Below are 24,934 nucleotides of genomic sequence, written 5' to 3'. Positions count from 1 at the left end.
AAACATAGCACCCAGCAACAAGGTCTGTATTCAGTAAATAGTTGTTGACATTTATTTAATACCTATTATATGCCAATCACTGAAGTGGATGTAATGGGAGAAAACAAGACATTAATGTCAGACAAGAACCTTACCCTCAAAGAACTTCTTTTCTGATTATATGCAACTGCAACTTAAATGAACAAATAGAGATAAAGTGTATTTCTTACCATGTCAGTAGTTATCACTTTTGCCACAATATGTGTTATAGTCTTTCCAAAGTCTCTTTTTCCCTTCCTGCGCCTTAGGATTCTTGGGAAGAAAGGTCCATGAACTCTAGAGTTGAAAACATTTATTTATGATTAAATTAATCAGAAAAAAACTCAAGCTATACTTACTTAGAAAATAAAACGTGGCACCAAGCATCTTTGAGAAGTAGGCTTCGCTATTTTAAACTCTTTGAGAGCAATGAGCAACTTGAGAGCAATTACGATTTAACTCTTAGATAACTGAGTATTTATTTAAAAAAAAAAATTTTTTTAACGTTTTATTTATTTTTGAGACAAGGAGAGACACAGCATGAACAGGGGAGGGTCAGAGAGAGGGAGACACAGAATCTGAAACAGGCTCCAGGCTCTGAGTGGTCAGCACAGAGCCCGACGCGGGGCTCGAACTCACAGACCGCGAGATCATGACCTGAGCGAAGTCGGCCGCTCAACTGACTGAGCCACCCAGGCGCCCCGATAACTGAGTATTTAAACCCTTGATCTCTAAAATCTTTTCATTTTCATGGATTGTATGTATGTATGTAACCCATTACAATCAGTACCTGTCACCTCAACTCTTCAATACAGTAGAAAATTTTCCTGATTGCACTTTGATAGCCCACTGAATTGTGGACTCACAACAAAGCAAAGGTGGGTTATGTCTGCGATACTAAGGCATAAAAATGTGTAAGGACATGCCTAATTTTAGACACTGTGTTCAAGTAACAGAATGTTTTGTTTCAAAGGATATGGCCTCCATAGGTATGTTGGCTGTGGCCTCCCAGCACAACAATTCTAGCTTCTCTCTGAGTTGTGCGGTTTTGTTTGTTTGTTTGCTGTTTAGCACTTCTAATTCCACTCTTTCTCTTCTTTCTGCTCTTCTTTACAATTCCCGCTTCCTATCACTTAATCATGTTAAGTGTCATCAAAAGAAAGAAAGAAAGTTTGAGTATAATTTATCATTACTATCAGCCAAAAGGGACACCCCTTTTCCAATAGATGTAGACTTACTAATCTCCTTCGGTGTCATATTTTGGGTTCTCTGAAGCACATTATTGTTGGATACAAATGGGATGCAGCTTTCGTACCAATATTTTTCATCTTCAAAAGTTTCATTGAATATTTCAAAAGTAAACCTAGTCAGCATTTCTATACCTGTTTAAGCAAGTGGTTATGATCTTGAGAAAGAGAACCACTCGCACGTTTTTTCACCATATACCTGATCACCAGCTGCTCAAAGAGTACAGCACCCTATGTTCAAGAAATACAGTAGTTTATCATGTAAATCCTAGTTTTAAAATCAAAAGTATGTATCAGTGTTTTTTTTTTAAAGTCAAATCTATTAAGGTATAATTTACACAACAGACACTCATTTTAAGTGAACCATGACATGAGGTTTCACAAATCTGTACACCCACTTAACTCAATCAAAATAACACAGTATAGAACATTCCCATCACACTGACAGCTTCCTTCATGCATCGTTGCAGTCAATCCTCCACACCTATTCCCAGGCAACCACTGATCTACTTTCTGTTGTTAGATAAACCCTTTCTTGGGAGTTTTTAAATGATATTTTAAAGTGAAAACATATATGAGGTACTCTTTTGTGTCTAGCTTTTTTCATTCAGCCCATGTTGAGATCGATCCATCGTATTATTTTGTGTATCAGCATTTTGTTTATATTGCTGAGTGTTTCATTATTTGATTTTCTGTATAGAAGATCGTGTCATCTGCAAATAAGAGATAATTTTATTACTTCTTCCTTTCCAATCTGGATGGCTTTTCTTTTTCTTGCCTATTGCTCTGGCTGGAACCTCTAGTACAATTTGAACAGAGATAGTAAGAGCAAACATCCTTGTCCTCTTCCTTGTCATCTTTCCTTAAGATCTTCCTGATCTTAGGAGGGAAACATCCATTCTTTCACCACTAGCTATGATTAACTTTAAGGTTTTTCATAGATGGCCTTGAACAGGTTGAGAAAGATCCCTTCTCTTCCAAGATTTTTGAGAATTTTTATGATGAAAGTGTTGAATTTTGTCAAATTCTTTTTCCGTATTAAAAGGTGCGGCTTTTGTTTTTTATTCTATTAATATGGTGCGTTATATGGATTCCTATTCATTTGTTAAGCCAATCTTACAACCCTGGGATGAATCTCACTTAGTCTTAGTGTCTGATCTTTTTAATGTATTGCTAGACTCAGTTTGTTAGCATATTCCTGAGGATTTTTGCATCTATATTCATAAGGGATATTATTCCATAGGGCTTTTTTCTTTTTCTTGTGATGTCTTTGTAGTTTTTGTATCAGGCTAATAGTGGCCTCACTAAATGAGTTAGGTAAGTGTTCCCCCTTCTATTTTTGAAAGTTTGTAAATAATTGGGTGTTAATCTTTGAAATGTTTGGTAGAATTCACCAGTGAAGACATCTGGTCTCTGGTTTTTCTTTGTGGGTGGTTTTTAATTTGCTAATTTAATCTCCTTACTTGCTATAGGTCCACTCAGGTTTTCTTTTTTGGCTTGAGTCAGTTTTGGTAGATTTAATGTTTTCAGGAATTTGTCCATTTGGTCTGGTGATCCAGTTTGTTGGCATGTAATTGCTCAGAGTATTCCTTAGTAATCCTTTTTATTTCTGTGCAGGTTTTTATGTGGATGTAAGTTTTCAACTCAGTTGGGTAAATACCAACTAGGAGCACTATTGCTGGTTCATATGCTTAGACTACATTTAGCTTTTAAGAAACTGCCAAACTGTCGTCCAAAGAAGCTGTACTGTTTTTGCATTCTAATCAACAATAAAGGAGAGTTCTTGTTCCACATCCCTGCCAGCAGTTGATATGGTCAGGGTTTTTGTTTGTTTCTGATTTTGTTTTGTTTTTGGATATTAACCATTCTAATAGGTAAGTTATGGTATCCCATTCCTTTAATTTGCAATTCCATAATGATACTGATGTCAAGCATCTTTTTATAGGCTTTTTTTTTTTTTTTTAAACCAATCGTATATCTTCTTTGGTGAGGTGTTTGTTCAGAATGTTTGTCCCATTTTTAATTGGGCTGTTTGTTAGGATGAATTTTAAGAGATCTTTGTATATCTTAGATACAAGTCTTTTATCAGATATGTTTTACAAATGTTTTCTTCAAATTTTTGGCTTGTCTTTAATTCTCTTAACAGAGTCTTTCACACAGTGTTTTTAATTTTAATACAGTCCAATTTCTCAATTTTTTTCTCCCACAGATCATACTGTCAGTGTTTTATCTAAGAACTCATTGCGAACCCAAGTTCACCTACGTTTTCTTCTATGTTTTCTCCTAAAAGTCTTACAGTTTTATTTTACAGTTAGGTCTACGGGTCACTTTGAGTTAATTTTTGTGAAGATGTAAGGCCTGTGTTTAGGTTCATCTTTTTGTATATGGACGTTCAATTATTATACAGCATTATTTGTTGAAAATAATATTCTTCATTGAATTTTCTTTGCTCCTTTGTCAAAGATCAATCAACTATGTTTGTGTGGATCTATTTATGGACTCTATTCTGTTCCATTGATCTATATGTTTATTCTTTCACTAATACCAGGCTTTCTTGATTACTGTAGTTTTATAAGAACCTTAGAAGTGGGTAATATGAATACACCCTCTTTTTTCTTCCCCAGTACCGTGTTAGCTATTGTAGGCTTTATGCTGTTCCATATGAATTTTAGCAATAGTCAATACCTACAAAATGGCTTGCAAATTAGGATTGCATTGAATCTACACATCAATTTGGAAGGAATTGACATATAAACAATATTGACTCTTCCAATCCATAAACAGAGAATATTTCCCCATTTATTTATATTTTTTCTGTCATCATAAGTTTTGTAGTTTTTCCACATATAGATCCTATATATATTTTATTAGATCTGTGTCTGATCTGTACCTAAGTATTTCATTTTTGGGGCTCTATTATGATATTTTTAAAATTTCAAATCATTTGTTACTGGCATATAAGAAAACAATGGACTTTTGAATATTAACCTTGCTATACTCATTTATTAGTTCCAGGGTTTTGTTGTTGTTGATGATATGATGATGATGATTCTTTGAGATTTTTTATGTACACAATTATGTCACCTGCAAAGAGTTTTATTTCTTCCTTCCCAATCTGTGTATCTTGTTATTTCCGTTTCTTGTCCTGTTGCATTATCTAGGATTTTCAGCATAATATTAAACAGGAGTAATGAGAAAAAATATCCTTGTCTTATTCCTAATATTAGGGGAGAAGCATCCAGTTTCTCATCATTAAGTATTAATGTTATACGTTTTTTGTAGATGTTATTCATCAATTTGAGGAATTCTCCTCTATCGCTTGTAATGCTTGATATATCAATTATTGAAAAAGGGATGCTAAAGTTTCTCATGTATAATAGTGGATTTCTCTGTGTCCTTGCATTTCTTTCTTTCTTTTTTTTTTAATGTTTAGTTTTTTGAGAAATAAGAGAGGAGAGTGCAAGTGGGGGAGGGGCAGAGAAAGAGGGAGACCCAGAATCTGAAGCAGGCTACAGGCTCTGAGCTGTCAGCACAGAGCTCGATGTGGGGCTCGAACTCAAAGATCTCGAGATCATAACCTGAGCCAAAGTCAGATGCTCAAATAACTGAGCCACCCAGGCACCCCTCCATGTGTCCTTGCATTTCTATCAGTTTTTGCATTACATATTTTGATGCACTGTTGTTGGATACATACATATTAAGCATTGCTATGTCTTCTTCGAGAGCTGGACCCTTTATCATTATGCAATGCCCTTTTTTGTCCCTGGTAATTTAACTGGTTCTTTCCAAAGTCTGCTTTGTCTGAAAATAATATAGTAATCCAGCTTTTTAATGGTTGTGTTAGCATGAAGTTATCTTTCTCTGACCCTTTACTTTTAACATTTCTAAGCCTTTACATTTAAGGTTGGTTTCTTAGAGATGACAGATAGTTGAATCTGGTGTTTTTATGCACTTTGACAATCTCTATCTTTTATGTATTTAGACCATTTGCATTTAAAGTGATTACAGATACAAGGGAGGTGGGTGGGGAATGGGCTAAACAGGTGATGTGTACTGAGGAGGACACTTGTGATGATGAGCACTGGGTGTTTTCTGTAAGTGATGAATCACCAAATTCCACTCCTGAAACCAATAGTATATGTTAACTAACTAGAACTTAAATGCAAATTTAGAAAAACAAAAAACAAAAAAACCAAGTGATTACTGACATAATCAAATTAATACCTACCATACTTCTAATAGTTTTGTTTGTTGTATTTGTTCTTTGTTATTTTTCCCTCCTTTTCTGCTTCCTTTGGTTACAGTTAAGCATTTTGTGATTCCACTTTCATCTATTCTCATCAATTATTTAAAAAAAAATTTTAGTGTTTTCCTTATAGACTGCAATATATATTTTAAACTAATCTTAGTCTACCTTCAAATAACACTAAACTACTTCATATATAGTGCAGGTGCCTTTTACAGAATATTCCCATTTCTTCCCTTGGTATGATGTTACTGTCACTTATTTTACCAATCCATATGCTACTATCACCCAACTACTATTTATACCATCATAACTACTATTACTTTAAACAGGTATCTTTTCAATCAGTTGAGAGAAAGAAAAATAAAAGATTTTAATTTACCTTTATTTATTCTTTCTCCAAAGTTCTTCCTTTCTATACATAGATCTGAGTTTCTGACCCTTAACAATTTTCTCCTCTCTAAAGAACTTTTCATTTTTCTTGCAGAATGATAAACTCCCTCGGCTTTTTTTTTTCTTTTTGTTTACAAGAGCTATTACCCTTTCACTTTTGAAAAATAGTTTCACTGGATATAGAATTCTAGGTTTGTAGTTCTTTCTTTCAATGCTTTGAATATTTAACTCGTCTCTCATCTTATTTTCATGGTTTCTTATAAGAAGTCCATTGTAATTCTTACTCTTATTCATCTGTAGATAAGGTGATCTCTTCCCCCTCAGTTTTTTAATGTATGGTTTTCTTCAAATATGAAATGCCTATAATATAGATTTTTTGGTATTTATCCTGCTCAGTGTTCTCAGCTTCCTGGATCTATGATTTGGTGTCTGCATTTAATTTTGGGAAATTATTTAATTCAAACCATTCACCATTATTAATTCAAACATTTCTGCTGCTGCACTTGCTCTTTTTCACTTCTGGTATTCCAATTACACATATGCTGCACCCTTTGAAATGGTCTCACGCTACCTGGATGTTTTGTTTTTTCATTCTTTTTGCATTTGTATGAAAAAATTCTGTTGACATACCTTCAAGCTCACTGATTTCTTTCCTCAGTTTCATCCTATCTATTAGTAAACTCATCAAAGGTATTCTTCATTTTTATTTACGGCGTTTTTGATTTCTAGCATTTTCTTTTAATTCGTTCTTAAGAGTTTCTATTTCATGCTTACATTACTCATCTGTTCTTGCATGTTGTGTCCTTTTTTCATTAGAGACTAACATATTAATTACTTTTTTAAAATTCCATCTGATTAATTACAAAATCATTACTGAGTCTGGTTCTGATGCTTGCTTTCTCTCTTCAGGCTTAATTTTTTCTTGCCTTTTAGCATGTCTTATAATATTTTGTGGAAAGCCAAGCATGATATATTGACTAATAAAAACTGAAGTAAATAGGCTTTTAGTGTGAGGTTTTATATTAATCTGGCCAGGAGGTAAACTGCTTGCTGTAGCTGTAGGTATCACAAGCTTCAAAATCCTATGGTTTCCATATTTTTGCCTTTGAAAACTCCTCTTTAGACAAAGTTTGTGTCTTGTAACTTTTTTAGGTATAATTCTGTTATTTTACCGGAGCCTGGCCTAGTGTGTTGTAAAGTAAGGTGGAGAGGAAGTATTCTATAATCTTATGATTAAATATTAGTTTTTTAGTGGGTCTATGTCCCTGGGCTGTGACCTTCACAAGTGTGACGTTCACAAGTGTTTCTTAGTGCCCTCTTCCCAGAGAGGAAGGCTAGAGGGGACTGGAGTCAAGGAAATGCCCTTTCCCTAGGTAGGCAAAGGCTCTGGGAAAGTCTTTTCCCTGGTAAATAAGTCTTCGTCATGGAGGTGGTCTGGGTGTATTTCACAATGGTAACTTTTCCCATCCCCAACCAGGGGCATAATGGGATTTTTCTTGGCTCTTCATCTGAGAACTTAGTGAGATTCCTGGAGGCAAAACCACAAGAGAAGTAGGGTGTCTCCCTAAGAACTACAGCCCACCAGGAGTTTCTCACTTGTGTACTGGTCCACATTCAACCTCCAGCAGTTTATCAAAATTACCCATTTAAGTGTTCTTACAGTTTATGGCTCTAGAGAGTTATCTATTCCAGGTAAGCAGATCTTGGTTGTGACTCTGAATTTACTTCTCTCCCCAGATTTCACGGTAGCAATTTGTCCTGTGACCTCAGTTTTCTTATGGGTCCAAGAAAGTCATTTTCAGTTTCCTCAGCTTTTTTCTTGTTTTCTTGTTTCTTGTTTTTAACTCATAAGCTCTTAACATGTCAGAGCTGCATCTGAAAATATTTGGTTCTTTTTTAGTTTCCATTTATCTGTTGAGATTCTCTGTCTACTTATTAACACCAAGTTTTCCTATAATTCTTAGAACATATTTATAATAGCTGCTTTGAAGTCTTTGTCTGATAAATTCAATATCTGGCCCACTCAAAATCTGATTTTATTAACTATCTTTTTTCCTGGGTATGGATTCTATTTTCTGGTTTCTTTGCATGTCCATTAATTTTTGGTTGAACACTGGAGACTTTGGAAAATATATTCTCATAACTCTGGATTGTGGTATGTTCTTCTGAGGATTGTTAGTCTTGTACTCTAGCAGGCAATTAACTTGCCTGGGCTCAAAATCCAGCTGAAATATCTGTTCAGTTCTTTCAACCTCCATGATTCAACTACATACTTTTTTTGAAAGCATTGTTCTCAAATTTCTCTCCCCCACCAGTGCTAGCATAGTTTAGTGGTCAGTCAAGAATTTGGGCAGAGTTTGTGCTCAAATTCTGGATCTGACCCCTTTTGCAACTTTCTTCTCTCGGGATACTCCACCTAAATTTCTAGCTGCTTTGCCAGCCTTTAACTCTGTCCTTTGCCACCTTGTCATAGTAGGACTTCATTTTTTGCTGCCAGAGCTATGAGAACTGGCGATCACTCTGAGACTAAAAAGCAAATCCCCACTTCTTACCTATTCCAAGGATAAACTTTTCTGGCTGCTGCCTGCTTTGGTAATTTTACAGTGCCTTCAAATAGCTAGATATTTTAATATATTTTTGTCCAAATTTTATAATTGTTATCCATGAAAGGGTTTGACCAATTACCTCACTCCACCAGTCCCAGGCCTAGATTGTCTGTGATTATAACTTTTAAGATGAAAGAACCCCATGTGGCCCTATGCCATTAGAATCTAAAGTCTAGTGATGTTAATTTGTATTCAAATCCAACTTTTGTTGAATCTGGATTTCTAGATAAGTAGAATTAGATTTCAAAAATCTTACCTATATTGATTTCCCAAAGTAATCCCAAGGTTTTGTTACACAGGAATCCCAATAACAACATTAAAAATAGGGACTAAAATGGGATTCTTAGTGATTAAAAAAATAAGTCAAATTTGAAAGAAAATACAAAAAGAAAAGATTTAGGCTAACAGTTAGTTGCTAGACATGTAAAATGTGGCTCAAAATTCATAAGGCAAAGAATGCGTACAAGTGGAACACATTAAGAAGGGGTTTAACAATCTAGTATGAAATAGTCAGAAGTCCTTTGGCCCTGTTCAAAATTTTCCATTAATTTTGAAACCATAAGCAAGTATTCCTATTTCCCCTGTATCTAAAACAAAGACAGGAATATATACTTTACTGCATAGTAATGTAAAAATATTTTAATACATTTTGAAGTACTCTGGAGAATGATGCTAGTTAAATCTACATTGTTTTATTTATCATAAAAACAACTTATCAACTTAATGTTGGTTAGAAAAGAAGAAATTATGCGGCAGCCAAATTAACCAACCTTCTCCTTTACTTTGCATATTATATGTGGTGGAGATCTGCCTCCTCTTTTCTTAGGCTCTGGCCAAAATCAAGAAGGTAAAGATGAAAGATAAGGAAAAGAACTAGATTGATGACACTTTTTTAAATCTGAAATTCCAATGATTTCAGTGAATTCAGTTATATAAAAATAATTTTCCAATACTGGTAGTTGTACTTTGTTCTTATCTCAAAAATTGGACATCTAATTTTATAATCTACTTCAATCAGGGTAACATATGATATGATATGATAAAAGAATGACCATGTCATCTTTTTGTTTAAAATGGAACAAATTATTACCGGAGGCGTAAATCTTCCCACATTTTCAATAATCCACACAGCATTACTATCTCATAGTATTTTTTCCAGCATTCAACGGTCTCTGCTGCAGATGGATCTTCCTTAATATTGCTCTGATACTCGATGAGTTCAACACGTTTATTTTTATACTTCTCCAAAGTTTTTTTGAAACGTTGTGCAATAGGACCAGGTATGGTTCCATCTTGTATATCACACCACCTGTAAAGTAGCAACATAATTACAATGTTTATCTTATGTAATGTGCTGAGTAAGTTTTTTTTTTTTTAATTTTTTTTAACTTTTATTCATTTTTTGAGAGACAGAGAGAGACAGGGCTTGAGTGGGGGAGGGGCAGAGACAGAGGGAGACACAGAATCCAATGCAGGCTCCAGGCTCTGAACTGACAGCACAGAGCCTGACATGGGGCTTGAACTCAAGGACCATGAGATCTTGACCTGAGCTGAAGTCAGATGCTTAACTGACTGAGCCACCCAGGCGCCCCGTGAGTAAGTTTTTAACTATACTTACAAATTAATTCTTTCTTCAATCAAAGCAGTATAATTCTCACAACTTTCTTCATCATCCCAGTCTCTCCAAAGAAAGTCATAAAAAAACCTATGATGAATAAAATTAATAAAAAGTGATCAAAAAGAGCCAATACCATGTATAGAATTAAAAAGACATTCTCATGTCAGAATTCTTTATATGAATTCTAAAAAAATACACATATATTTACAATTTTTAAATGTTTTATTTATTTTTGAGAGAGAGACAGAGAGAGAGACAAACAGAGCATGAACAGGGGAAGGGCAGAAAGAGGAGACACAGAATCCAAAGCAGGTTCCAGGCTCTGAGCTCTAGGGCTTGAATTCACAAACCATGAGATCATGACCTGAGTCAAAGTTGGACACTTAACTGACTGAATCACCCAGATGTCCAGAAAAATATTTTTAAATAACTTTCAGTGAACTAATATTAAAATCAAACCTTTATTTTTATTTTATTTTTTTTAAGTTAATTTGAGAGAGAGAGAGAGAGCAAGTGGAGAAGGGGCAGAGAGAGGGAGAGAGAGAGAATCCCAAGCAGGCTCCGCACTGTCAGTGCAGGGCCCAATGTGGGGCTGGAACTCCCAAACCATGAGATCATGACCAGAGCCAAAATAAAGAGTTGGACATTGGGGGCCTGGGTGGCTCAGTCGGTTGAGCATCTGACTTTGGCTCAGGTCATGATCTTGCAGTTTGTGGGTTTTAGCCCTGTGTTGGGCTTGGTGCAGACAGCTCAGAGCCTGGAGCCTCTCAAAAATAAATAAACATTAAAAAAAAAATTTATTTTAAATGGACAGGGGCACCTGGCTGGCTCAGTCAGTGAGCACGTGACTCTTGATCTCAGGGTCATGAATTGGGTGTAGAGATTGCTTAAAAAATAAATAAACAAAAAAACAAACTTTAAAAAAAATGGACAAATTTAATTCAGCAGTGAGTAAAAATTAAATCAATAACTATTACAAAGTTCTTATACACTTACATATTAACTTTTTGAATATGATAATTTTAACGTTAAGAGGTAAAAAGGTCAAATACCTTACAACTTCCAAGGCCAAAGCAATATCATGATTATCAGAATCTTGTCCTTCAACAGGGTAGACTTCCAAGAGAGGCACACTGTGCTCCAGTTCTTCCAAAATCTCATTGACCAAACCCCTTGGAATATTTGCAATATTAGAAGAAAAGGGCTCAGCAACAGATACAGTAACTTTGAAACAAGATGATGAGCTTTGATGTGGCTTACAAATTACCTAAGATAAATATTATAAAATCTGTAGTTACAAATCAAAACAAACCACAAAGATTTTTTCCTCACACATGATGTACTTAAAAAATTTCTTCTTTTAAATTTTATGATTCCTTTAACCACACACACAAAGTCATTATAGATCAATATTAAATAAAATAACACAATTTTTCAAAGCCCACATTTTTTTAGTTCCAGTATAGTTATCAGTGTTCTATTAGTTTCTGGTGTACAATATAGTGATTCAATAATTCCATATACCACTCAGTGCTCATCAAGATAAGTGTTAATCCTCTCCACCTATTTCACCCATCCCTCCACCCACCTTCCCTCTGGTAACCATCTGTTTGTTCGGTTTGTTCTGTATAGTTGAGAGTTTTTTTGTTTGTCCCTTTTGTTTTCTTTGTTTGTTTTCTCTCTCTCTCTTTTAGTTTTTATTTATTTTGAGAGAGACAGAGGGAGAGTACATGAGAGCAGGGGAGGAGGGAGGGAAGGAGGGGGGAGAGAGAGAGAGAGAGAGAGAGAGAGAGAGAGAGAGAGAGAATCCTAAGCAGGCTCTGCACTGTCAGCGCAAAGCCTGACTGACGTGGGGCTCGATCTCATGAACCATGAGATCATGACCTGAGATGAAATCAAGAATCAGACACTTAACTGACTGAGCTACCCAGGCGCCCTTCTCTTATTTTCTTTATGAAATTCCACACGTGAGTGAAATCATACAGTATTTGTTTTTCTCTGGCTTATTTCACTTAGCATTATACTCTCTAGATCCATCCATGTTGTTGCAAATGGCAAGATTTCATTCTTTTTTTGTGTGTGTGTGGCTTCATAATATTCTATTACGCACACACACACCCACACATTGTCTTTATCCACTTATCTGTCACTGCACACTTGACCTGCTTACATAATTTGGCTATTGTGAACAATTCTGCAATAAACACAGGGGTGAATTTATCCTTTTGAAGTAGCGTTTTTGTATTCTTTGAATAAATACCCTGTAGTATGAATATTGGATAACTATTTCTATTTTTAGTTTTTTGAGGAACCTCCATACTGTCTTCCAATGGCTGTACCAGTTTGCATTCCCACCAACAGTGCAAAAGGATTCCTCTTTCTCCACATTTTCATCAACACTGTTGTTTCCTGTTTCTGATTTTAGCCATTCTCAAAGGTGTGAGGTAATATCTCATTGTATATCTCTGATGATGAGTGATGAATATCTTTTCATGTTTTCATGTCTGTTGGCCATCTGAATGTCTTCTTTGGAGAAATGTCTGTTCATGTCTTGTGCCCATTTTATAACTGCATTATTTGCTTTTTGAGTGGTGACTTTTATAAGTTCTTTATATATTTTAGATACTAACCCTTTAGCAGAAATGTCATTTGCAAATATCTTCTCCCATTCATTGGGTTATCTTTTAGTTTTTTTGCTTGTTTCTTTCACTGTACAGAAGCTTTTTATTTTGGTCAAGTCCCAATAGTTTATTTTTGCTATTGTTTCCCTTGGCTCAAGAGACCTATCTAGAAAAATGTTACTATGCCTGATGTCAGAGAAATTACTGCCTATGCTCTGTTCTAGGATTTTTATGGTTTCAGATCTAACATTTAGGTCTTTAATTCATTTTGAATTTATTTTTGTGTATGGTGTGAAAAGAGGTCCAGTTTCATCCTTTGGCATGTTGCTGTCCAGTTTTCCTAGCACAATTTGTTGAAGAGACAATCTTTTTCTCATTGCATATTCTTGCCTCCTTTGTCAAAGATTAATTGACCATATAGTTTATTTTGGGGTTTTCTATTATATTCCATTGATCTATGTGTCTGTTTTTGTGCCAATACCATACTGTTTTGATTACTACCACTTTATAAAGTATATTTTGAAATCTTGGATTATGATACCTACAGTTTCATTCTTCTTTTTCAAGATTTCTTTGGCTATCCAAAGCCAATGGAATTTATAGTTCTGTACAAATTTTTGGACGACTTATTCTAGTTCTGCGAAAAATGCTATTGGTATTTTGATAGAGATTGCACTAAATCTGTAGATTACTTTTGGGTAGTGTGGACATTTTAACAATATTTGTTCTCCCAATCGATAAACATGGAATATCTTTCCATTTTTTGTGTCATCTTCAATTTCTTTCATCATTGTTTTCTAATTTTCAGAGTACAGGTCTTTCACCTTCTTGGTTAAGTTTATTCCTGGGTATTTTATTATTTTTGGTGCAATTGTAAATGAAACTGTTTTCTTAATTTCTCTGCTACTTCAGTATTAGTGTATAGAAAAGCAACACATTTCTGTATACTGATTTTGTATCCTGAAACTTTGCTGAACAATCAGTTCTAGTATTTTGGTGGAATCTTCAGGATTTTCTATATATAGTATCAAGTCATAAATAGTGAAAGTTTTGCTTCTTTCTTACCAATCTGGATGTTTGTTATTTCTTTTTGTTGTCTGATTGCTGTGGCTAGGACTGCTAGTAATATGTTGAATAAAAGTGGTGAGAGTGGACACTCATGTCTTGTTCCTGACCTTAGGGGAAAAAGCTCTGTTTTTCACCAGTGAATATGATGTTAGCTCTGGATTTTTCATATATAGTTTTTATTGTGTTGAAGTATGTTCCCTCTAAACTTACTTTGTTGAGGGTTTTTATCATGAATGGATATCCTTTGTCTTACTGATGTTATATACCACATTAATTGATTTGTGAATACTCAATAACACATCCTAGGAATGAATCCCACTTGGTTGTGGTAATATTTTTAATGTATTGTTGGACTCAGTTTGCTAATATTTGGTGAGGATTTTTGCATCTATGTTCATCAGAGATATTGGCCTGTAGTGCTCTCTCTCTCTTTAAATTTTTTTAAAGTTTATTTATTTATTTTGAGAGAGACAGACAGCATGAGCAGGGAAGGGGCAGAGAGAGAGAGGGTGAGAGAGAGAATCACAAGTAGGCTCTGCACTGTTGGCATAGAGCCCGATGTGGGGCTTGAACTCATGAAATTGTGAGACCATGACTTGAGTCAAAACTGAGAGTCAGATACAGCTGACTGAGCCACCCAGGTGCCCCCCCCCCCTTTTTTTTGGTATTGTTTTGGTATCTGGTTTTGGTATCAGAGTAATGTTGGCCTCCTAGAATGAATTTGAAAGCTTTCCTTCCTCTTCTTCTTCTTTTTTTTTGGGGGGGGGGGATAGTTTGAGCAGAATATGTATTGTCTCTTTAAATGTTTAGTGGAATTCACCTTTGAAGCTGTCTGGTCTTGGACTTTTGTTTGTTGGGAGGTTTTTTTTGATTACCAATTCAATTTCATTGCTGATAATCGTTCTGTTTAAATTTTCTGTTTCTTCCTGCTTCAGCTTTGGTAGGTTATATATTTCTAGGAATTGATCTACTTCTTCTAGGTTGTTCAATTTTTTGGCATATAACTTTCCATAATATTCTTAGCATTTTTGTATTTGTGGTGTTAGTTGTTATTTCTCCTTTTCTATTTCTGATTTTGAGTTCTCTCTGTCTCTTTTGATGAGCTGGCTGAAGGTGTATCAATTTTGTTTACCTTTTCCAAGAACCAACTCCTGGTTTCATAGATCTCTTTTACTGTTTTTTTTTTTTTTTTTAGTTTCTGTTTCATTTATTCTGCTCTAATCTTTACCAACTCCTGCATTCTACTTGCTTAGGGTTTTGTTTGTTCTTTGTCTAGCTCATTTAGGTGTAAGGTTAGGTTGTTTGAGATTTTTCTTGCTTCTTGAGGTGGACTTGTATTGCTATAAACTTCTTAGAACAGCTTTTGCTTCATCCCAAAGATTTTGGATGCTGGTGTTTTCAGTTTCATTTGTCTCCATGTAATTTTTTATTTCCTCTTTGATTTCTTGGCTAACCCATCATTGTTTCGTAGCATGTTATTTAACTTTCAGGTATTTGTGGTCTTTTTAGATTCTTTCTTGTGGTTGATTTCTAGTTTCACAGCATTGTGGTTGGGAAAAGATGGTATGACTTCGGAATTTCTGAGACTTGTTTTGTGGCCTAACATGTGTGATCTATTCTGGATAATGTTCCATGTGCATTTGAAAAGAGTATGTATTCCACAGTTTTAGGTTGGAATGTTCTGAATATATCTGTTAGATCCACCTGGTCCAATGTATCATTCAAAGCTACAGTTTCTTTTTTGATTTTGTCTGGTAATGTATACATTAATGTAAGTGGAGTGTTAATTATAATATTACTATCAATTACTTCCTTTATTTTTGTTATTAGCTGTTTAATGTATTTGGATGCTCCCATTTTGAGTGCATAAATATTCATAATTCTTATATCTGCTTGGTGGATTGTTTCCTTTATGATTATGTAGTGTCCTTTGTCTCACTGCAGTCTTTGTTTTAAAGTCTATTTTGTCTGATATAAGTATTGCTACCTGATTTATTTTCACTTCCAGTTGCATGATAAATGCATTTATGTCCCTTCACTTTTATCTGCACGTGTCTTTAGGTCTGAAATGAGTCTCTTGTAGACAGCATACGGACGGGTCTTGCTTTTTATTCCATTTTGTCACCCTATGTATTTTTATTGGAGAATTTAGCTTTTTAACATTCAAAGTAATTATTGAAACTGGCCACTTTCTTATACCATACACCAAAATAAATTCAAAATGGATTAAAGACCTAAATGTGAGATCTAAAACTATAAAAATCCTAGAGGAGAATACAGGCAGTAATCTCTTTAACATCAGCCATAGCAACTTCTTTCTAGATATGTTTCCTAAGCCAAGGGAAACAAAGGCAAAAATAAACTATTGGGATTTCATCAAAATAAAAAGCTTCTGCACAGTGAAGGAAACAAGCAACAAAACTAAAAGGCAACATACTGAATGATAGAAGATAATTGCAAATGACATATCTAATAAAGGGTTAGTATCCAAAATATATAAAGAACTTACAAAACTCAACACCCCAAAACTGAATAATCCAATTAAAAAATAGGCAGAAGACATGAACAAACATTTCTCCAAAAAAGACATTCAGATGGCCAATCGATACATGAAAAGATGCTCAGCATCACTGATAATCAGGGAAATACAAATCAAAATTACAAGAAGATATCCCCTCACACCTGTCAGAATGGCTAAAATCAGCACTACAAAAAACAACAGGTGTTGGTAAAAGATGCAGAGAAAGGGGAACCCTCTTGCACTGCTGGTGGGAAAGCAAACTGGAGCAGCCACTCTGGAAAACAGTATGGAATTTCCTCAAAAAGTTAAAAATAGAACTACTCTATGAACTCTATGATCCAGAAATTGTACTACTAGATATTTACCCAAAAATACAAAAAATACTAATTCAAAGGGATACATGCACCCCAAAGTTTATAGCAGCATTATCTACAATAGCCAAATTATGGAAACAGTGTCCATCAATTGATGAATGGATAAAGAAGGCGTGGTATATATACACAATGGCCTGTTATTCATAAAAAAGAAAAAAATCTTGCCATTTGCAACGACATGGATAAAGCTAGAGAGTATTATGCTAAGTGAAATAAGTCAGTCAGAGAAAGACAAATACCATATGATTTCACTCATTTATGGAATTTAAGAAACAAAACAAATGAGCAAAGGGGGAAAAAAAGAGAGGGAGACAAACCAAGAAACAGACTCTTAACTAGAGAACAAATTGATGGTGACCAGAGGGGAGATTGGTGGGGGGATGGGTTAAATAGGTGATGGGGATTAAGTAGTGCACTTGTGATGAGCACTGTGTTGTATGGAAATGTTGAATCACTATATTGTATACCTGAAACTAATATTACACTGTATGTTAACTAACTGGAATTTAAATAAAAACTTTAGGGGCACCTGAGTGGTTTAGTTGGTTAAGCATCCGACTCTTAATTTCGATTCAGGTCATGATCTTGTGGTTCGTGAGTTTGGTCCTGTATTGGGCTCCGTGCTGACAGTGTGGAGCCTGCTTGGGATTCTCTCTCTCTCTCCCTCTCTCTCTGCTCCTTGCCTGCTTGCTCGCTCTCCCTCTCAGAATAAATAAATAAAACTTAAAAAAAAATGTTAAAGATTCTCTAAGCTTACTGATAGTGACTATACATGCTTTATATACAGATGTTTAAAAATCAACCATAATCCTATCAACAAAGGTAAACAACCACCATTAACCTTTTCCAGCTTCATTCTACATACTTATATAAGTTACACAATTGGATCGCACTGCATATCTAGTTCTATAATCTTTTATCTTACATACACATTGAGCACTTTCCTAAATCACTAAAAGTTTTTTGTTAATATAAGTTTTACAATTACATAATATCCTATCTTATATCATCCTTTATTTGACCAGCATCTTATTATTAAAGTTTTATGGTATTCCCAATTTTTAATTTTATAAATATCACTTTGATCCCTCAATATATAAATCTTTTTCTGCATTTCTGATTTCTGTAGAATAAATTTCTAGAAATGAACTTTTTCATTTTCATTTTTATTTATTTTTCTGTATGGGGAGGTCTATTTATTTATTTTTATTTTTTCTAGCTTTATTGAAGTAACTGAAATATAATGGGTGAAACTATTTTAAAATTCTTAATATATTTTGGCAAACTATTTTCTTTCTTTTCTTTTTTTTTTTTAATGTCTTTATTTATTTTTGAGACAGACAGAGACAGAGCATGAGCAGGGGAGGGGCAGAGAGAGAGGGAGACACAGAATCCAAAGCAGGCTCCAGGCTCCCAGCTGTCAGCACAGAGCCCGACACGGGACTCGAACTCACAGACTGTGAGATCATGACCTGAGCTGACGTCGGATGCTTAACCGACTGAGCCACCCAAACGCCCCTTGGCAAACTATTTTATACAAAGGTTATAAAACAGTTTCCTTAATTTGTGGAGCACTTTGTAACCAAGATTGAAGATATGCCAGATTTCCTTCCAATCATATGTTTCCAAATTTTTTCTTTGTTATTGTGTGAATCCGTAGCAGGCAGAATAATGGCCCTCAAAGATATCCATGCCTTTATCCTGGGAATCTGTGAATATATTACTTTACATGGTAAAAGGGACTTTGCAGATGTGATTAAGGTTAAGGAATTGAGATGGGAAAGTTATCCTAAATTACCAAGTTAGGCCCATTCTAATCACAAGTCTTAAAAGACATGCACCTTTCCAACCTGCAAAGAACCAGAGAGATACAGTCTGAGAAAGACTTTGAAGTTGGATGAAGGAGACAAGTCACGGAATGCAGGCAGCTCCTAGATGCTGGAAAAGGCAAGGAAACAGATTCTCCCCTAGAGCCTCCAGAAGGGAATGCAGCCTTGCCTACATCTTCATTTTAGCTTACTGGGCCCATGTTAGATTTTTTTCTACAGAATTGTGAGATAATAAATTTGTATTGCTTAAGCCACCAAACTTATGGTGAATTGTTGCAGCAGCAATAGAAAACTAATAGAGCATCTAAAGAAAAAGACTCAGAGAATGAGGTCCGTAGGAATAATTTATTGTGACTTCAGAACAAGGAGCATTTTATAGCACTGTTTGATACTTCAAGTAAGATTAAAGAAGCAAAGGCAGAAAAAACAACGTCTAAATTGTGCAGCACTACCTTAAAAAGGTCCCAAGAGCTAGCTTCACTGCCACATTATTCAAAGAATTAGAATTTGCCAATATACTATTCTGCTTTTCCCTGTGTTCTCCCCATTTTCTTCCTATCTTTCTAATGATTAAAGGTCTTTGGCAAACCCCTAGCAGATTCTAAAGCAACCTATCTGTGATCCTGCTTGGTACTTTTGGAGTGGGAAAGACAGCAAATAATCAATGGATTGCATGTAAAACCTTAGAACTTGATAGAATTTCTAGGTAATTTTAAGGATCTTTAAAGGTTTTATAGAGTACGGGGTCTATCATGAAGTGTTGTGAGAAAAGCCAAGCCAAGCATATGCTAGAATACCATCCTCTATTTCAGTCAGAAATGCCCTGCTTTAATGTGATGTGTGTATCAGGCTTCCACATAACTTGACTAAAAAAATCCCAAATTTACGCTACCAATATATATATATATATTTAAGATAATGATATAGTACTACCTCCTCTTATTTTATCCACATGAAAAAGTCAGAGAAGTAATGAAAGTTCCAGGGAAAAGCTACACAAAATCTGGAGATAAGCAAACCTCAAAGAACACTAAAAACAGAACATTATTGAAAAATAAATCCCACGTTTCTATTATTATTTTTTTTGTAGTCTCTATGATTGAAAATATGCCATTCTTTATCTGTAAAAATACCACTAACTTACTCTTCCACAGAACATAGAATTGAATTGTTTTCAGGTAGTGTGCAATGTAATGAATTTCAAACACAAATTTTTCTTGTGACCAAAACAGCAGATTTGAAATATCTGAGGCAAGGATACCATTTGTGATTATAGATATTAACGTCTATACAAGGATAATTAATCTCTAAGGGAATCAAACTTATGACATCAAATATGCCACAATATTTAACCTATAGAATAGACTTAAAAAAGCAAAATCTTACCAGATGTAGTGTTGGAAGTCGATGCATTATACTAAAAGGGTACCTTTTCATAGGAAGAAATTTCAAATTTTACCAAGTTTTCTGATCCACTGTTTCTGTCCTAATCTAATTAACCTCATAATTCAGATAAATGAAGATTAAAGGGAAATGATGGGAAAAGGGAGCCCAAGTCTGTTACAGCCTAAATTACTAGTTTTAAAGAAATGCACTTTTGAGGGGCACCTGGGTGGCTCAGTCAGTTAAGCATCTGATTTGGGATCAGGTCATGATCTCACGGTTCCTGAGTTCAAGCCCCACGTCAGGCTCTGTGCTGACAGCTCAGAGCCTGGAGTCTGCTTCAGATTCTGTGTCTCCCTCTATCTGCCCCTTCTCCACTTGCGCACTCTCTCTCCCCAAAATAAATAAACATTAAAAAAAAAAAGAAATTCACTTTTGTTATTTAAGCAACTGAAACTAAGCTAATAAATATTGTCTGATACAGTAGATTCCATTTAATGATTAACTGTGCACAGGTAAATGGATGCTAATATCCCCCTTTCTTTTTATTTATATTTTAATTTTTTTATGTTTATTTATTTTTTAGAAAGATAGAGTGTGAGCAGGGGAGGAGCAGAGAGAGGGAGACACAGAATCTGAAACAGGCTCCAGGCTCTGAGCTGTCAGCACAGAGCCCGATGCAGGGCTGGAACATACAAACTGTGAGGTCATGACCTGAGCTGAAGTTGGACGCTTAACCAACTGAGCCACCCAGGCACCCCAACTTCTTTTTATGCTATTAATTTGCTTAGAAACTTAAAATGGACACAATCTTTGTCAATCTCTGTTTAAGTATCAAAGCAACAAATTAGTAAGGTCATATTTTCGTCATAAAAAGAACTGATAATTTCACTCAAAAGAACAAAGATCAGGTAAAAATTATTTACCTCAACCAGTATACCAACAAAAGGGATAGAAGCTTCTTCATATTTCACAAAGAATAACTCAGGATTAGTCTTCCAGACTCCAAGCCATTTGTCTTTCAACTTTAATTTTTCTGACAGATATTTACTCATAGCCCCATCAGCATCTTCTGCCTAGCAAAAGAAAAAAATATTTATGTAGAAGGATATGTATAAATATTTTTACTGATTTCTATTTAAATATGGGACCAATATACCCTTAAATAACTTTAAAAACCTGGAAAGTCATAGATTTTAACTGAATTTATGTTTACTGGAAATATCATAAACATTAAAACCTTAAAAAGATCTATTCACTCAATAGAGTCATTCAGTGCTGAGACATCTACTTGTTCTTTATATTTAAGTAATTTGTTTTATTAATCCACTGAGGAGGAAGAACTGCAATTATACCCTTAAAAAGAGTAATTATCATATTAAAAATAGCAATTATTTTTTGAACTTTAGAGATATAATAACCTATTTAAAACATATTCATACATAAAAATTTAAGACAGCACTCCACTCTATAAACAAACAAGCATATTAAGCATTCAATAAATGCTTTTTTAATTAATTTTTTTTAATTAATTAAAAAATTTGATTTTTTAAATTTCAATTCAGCTACCTCAACTACTGTGAAACTCAGTCATTACACCTCTGATTAATGACACAATAATTTATATATATAAACGTTTTTCAACTGCCTTTCAGAGACTTCATCTTCTCCAACCCTCAGTATCAGATATAATTAGGCCATTAATAGTGTCCTAGTTTTCTCGTAATGGTGTTTTTATTTTTTTGTTTAAAATTTTTCTTAATGTTTATTTACTTTTGATAGACAGAGAGAGACAGAGCGCAAGTGGGGGCGGAACAGAGAAAAGAGGGAGACACAGAATCTGACAGAGCCCGACATGGGACTCGAACTCGTGAACTCGGACATCATGACCTGAGCCCAAGTCGGATGCTTAACCGACTGAGCCATCCAGGTGCCCCGCGGCCACCACAGGTTCTTTACTGCCCCATCCGTTGGAAATTAAGTTTCTATTTTTTAATTCTGATTATTATCGGTGCAATGAATATCTTTGTACACAAAATCCCCTGCTATAACTTAAAAAACAACAACAAAATAGGTTAGAATCATATTTGCTCTAGTCAGTGTTGCCAGGTACCGACGGATCTTGGATCCGAAACATCATTCCACATTGCAGACTCACGTCTGGGAACCGTGGAGTGTAGACCTGTTCAGTCCGGGAGCCACAAAGTGTCGACACGTTCAGTACTGTCCGGTGGAAGTCAAGGCTAAGTCATTGTATCTCAAATCGTCAAATGGGAAAACGTAAGCTGTAAACCTGGGCACCGATGAGGCCTATCGATCTCCGGGTGTTGGAAGCTCCCAGAAAGCTGGGAAGCGCTCCACCGCGCCGCCCCCCTAATCGATGATGGCCTTTGGGACGGAACTCCTAACGGTAACGCGCTGGGGTCGGGCCGGGCGCCGCGGGGAAGGCGGAGGCCCCGCCAACGCCGAGTCACCTGAACTCTGGGAACCGCAGGCTCTGTCGGTGCCCCGCGGGGAGGACCCCGCTTCCTCGCGCCGGCCTCTCACCTTACAGCCCTGCAGCACCTCGTCGCAGTAGAGCGCCACCTTCTCGTCGCGCCACATCCCCCTCATGGGGAACATGCAGACTGGGGGCAACGGCCGCGCCTCCTCTTCATCCTCCTCCGGCACCGACAGGAGGGGCTCCTCCTCCTCCTCCACCTCCGCCCCCTCCTCCTCCTCCTCCCCCACCTCGGCCCCCTCGGCCCGGCCCTGGGCGTGAGAGGCCGGCAGGAGCTGCAGCCGCCTCCGGGCCGCCTCCCGGCCCGCCTTCCCCTTCACCGGGCGCGGGGACGCCACCACCGACCGCACCCGGGATGCGGCGCTCTTCAGGGTCCCTACCGCCCCGGTGGGCGCGGACACCCCTTTCTCGCCTCGCCTGTCGGGGCTGGCGGTCCGGACGGAGTCCTCCGGCCCGGGAGCCCTGGCCCCCGACGCCATCTCCCCACACCGCAAGGGCCGGCTGCGGCCGTTGGCCGCTTTTCCCGCCCGGAGCCCGCTGGCCAATGGGCCGGCAGCACCTGCGGAGTCCGCAACGAGCGCAGGGACCTCGAGCGGCGGCGGGCAGGGGTGAGTGAGGTGGGGGATGGGGTGTTCGGGTGGGGGTGGGGGCTGGGGGGGCGCGGCTCGGGGCGGGAGCGGGGTGGGAGGGGCGCGGGGTGCTGCGGGGCGGGGCCGAGGTGGAGCGTGAGGCGCTCGTCGCGGCGCCCCCGGTTGATGGCGCCCCCACGCATAATGCTCCCCCTACTCCGCGTCGCCGTTCCCCCTGGAACCACCCGGTGACAGAATTCTCCCCGCAGGGCCCTCCTACGTCTTCAGGGTGCTTGTCAGTCACCCCCCCCCCCCCCCCCCCCCCCCCCCCCCCCCGGTCATCAGGACCTAACTAATACACCTCCTACCACCGCACACACGCGTGTTTGTGCAAACACAACCAGAAAGAAAATTTAGTTTTTACACTGGAGACCATAGTACCTGTGCTCATAACCAAAGAACACTCAAGTGACAAATCCAGAGACCTAGATTTTACCCTATCTAGTCACACGGGTCCCAAAAGAAAGCTTGCTTTACATTTTGAACAAGACACTCATTTTCTGTCGCAAAGGCTAGGTTAGTCTATTTTCATGTCTCTGCTGTGCTGCTCAAAATTCTCATAAACGATTATTTTATGTAACCGTTCAACTAGACTCAAATTTCCAGCTGGAAATTTTGCTGTGTGCAAACTACAAATACCCTCACAGTAGAGGTCTGCTCAAGATAACGCATTTTGGAGAAGAACAGAGATCACTGGTTTCTGTTACATTACTGTTAAAAGTACATGGATCCAGTTGGAATACCTTCTGTTTACACTCTAGCCCTGAAGTACTGTGCTAGGGCCAACAGCTCCCACAAAGACCAGCATTGGGAAAACACCTGCCTTCCTTCACACTTATCTGGAAGGACACTGTGTTAAGTTTGGAGTTTATTTTGAGGAAAATATTAGTATTCATGTTACTGTAGTTCAGGGAGTAATTACAACATTTATCATGTTTTGACTCTAAGTTTATTCCTTTTCTCAGGAGTCTTGGATTTTGTTTAAAATTGTACCTAGCCACAGATTTCACTCACCACAAGTAAAAACTAGATATGCTAGCATTTCTTCAAAAACTTCCAAAACAAAACTCCCCAAAAACAAAAACAAACCAAAAAAACCCAAAAAACAAAAACCACACACCACAAGCAAAGATTTGTAGAAACCTACTATGTGCCAGGCAATGCCTAGATGCCAAAGATATAGAAATAAAAGACAGAATTCCTATCCTCATAATCTTTTTTTTATTAAAAATTGTTTTTTAAATGTTTGTTTTTGAGAGAGAGACAGAGTGCGAGTAGGGGGAGGGGCAGAGAGAGAGGGAGACACAGAATTGGAAGCAGGCTCCAGGCTCTGAGCTGTCCGCACAGAGCCCAAAGGAGGGCTTGAGCTCATGAACCGTGAGACCATGACCTGAGCCAAAGTCCGAAGCTTAACCCACTGAGCCACCCAGGTGCCCCTCTCCTCCCCTTTAAGGCCTTTTCCTTGCCAATAAAATGGTGAGTAACAGTTTGTGGTGGAGTTTTGCTGCTGAGGTAGTGCCTGAGGCACACCCCATCAAGGTTGAATCAGCATCTGCCTTCCTACAGCAGTTAAAACAATTCTCACATTTTATTAGTGCTTCTCACTAGCAAGGCTTTGGGTGGTACCTGAGGCCTGCTCTATTCTCTGTCTTGGGGGGTAAAAACTCATTTCCCCTCTTTTTCTTTGGAGGCTTTTCCTTGAATTGGCTTTTCCTTCCCACTGAAGTGTTGGTTCTAGTTCGGGGCCCCAGGTGGAAAGGGCAGGCTGCTGCCAGGCGTGTGTGGGCTCAGGACTGTCTAAGAGGTACAAGAGAATCTGTGGTGCCTGCATACGTGGGCTAGTGTCCACACCGGGTTTCATGGCCAGAACCTCTGGTCTTG

The 24,934-nt window shown here is 37.3% G+C and overlaps 1 protein-coding gene across 1 annotated transcript in view; it reads right to left on the bottom strand.

Annotated features, from left to right (window-relative positions):
- Positions 1 to 23,012, bottom strand: part of SHCBP1L (SHC binding and spindle associated 1 like) — a 36,890-nt gene extending 13,878 nt beyond the window's left edge. The window contains exons 1-6 of the mRNA XM_060643756.3: positions 22,472 to 23,012; positions 20,851 to 21,000; positions 11,181 to 11,395; positions 10,129 to 10,215; positions 9,601 to 9,819; positions 210 to 315 (exon numbers count right to left, since the gene is read on the bottom strand). Of these exons, the coding sequence (XP_060499739.2) occupies positions 210 to 315; positions 9,601 to 9,819; positions 10,129 to 10,215; positions 11,181 to 11,395; positions 20,851 to 21,000; positions 22,472 to 22,903 (1,209 nt within the window). The 5' untranslated portion in view covers positions 22,904 to 23,012. The remainder of the gene's footprint in view (positions 1 to 209; positions 316 to 9,600; positions 9,820 to 10,128; positions 10,216 to 11,180; positions 11,396 to 20,850; positions 21,001 to 22,471) is intronic.
- Between the last annotated feature and the right edge of the window lie 1,922 nt (positions 23,013 to 24,934).

Source organism: Panthera onca, chromosome F1 (assembly GCF_046562875.1).
Source record: "Panthera onca isolate mPanOnc1 chromosome F1, mPanOnc1 haplotype 2, whole genome shotgun sequence".
NCBI lineage: Eukaryota > Metazoa > Chordata > Mammalia > Carnivora > Felidae > Panthera > Panthera onca.
Note: the sequence above shows the minus strand (reverse complement) of the source record. Positions and strands in the feature narration are given on the sequence as shown.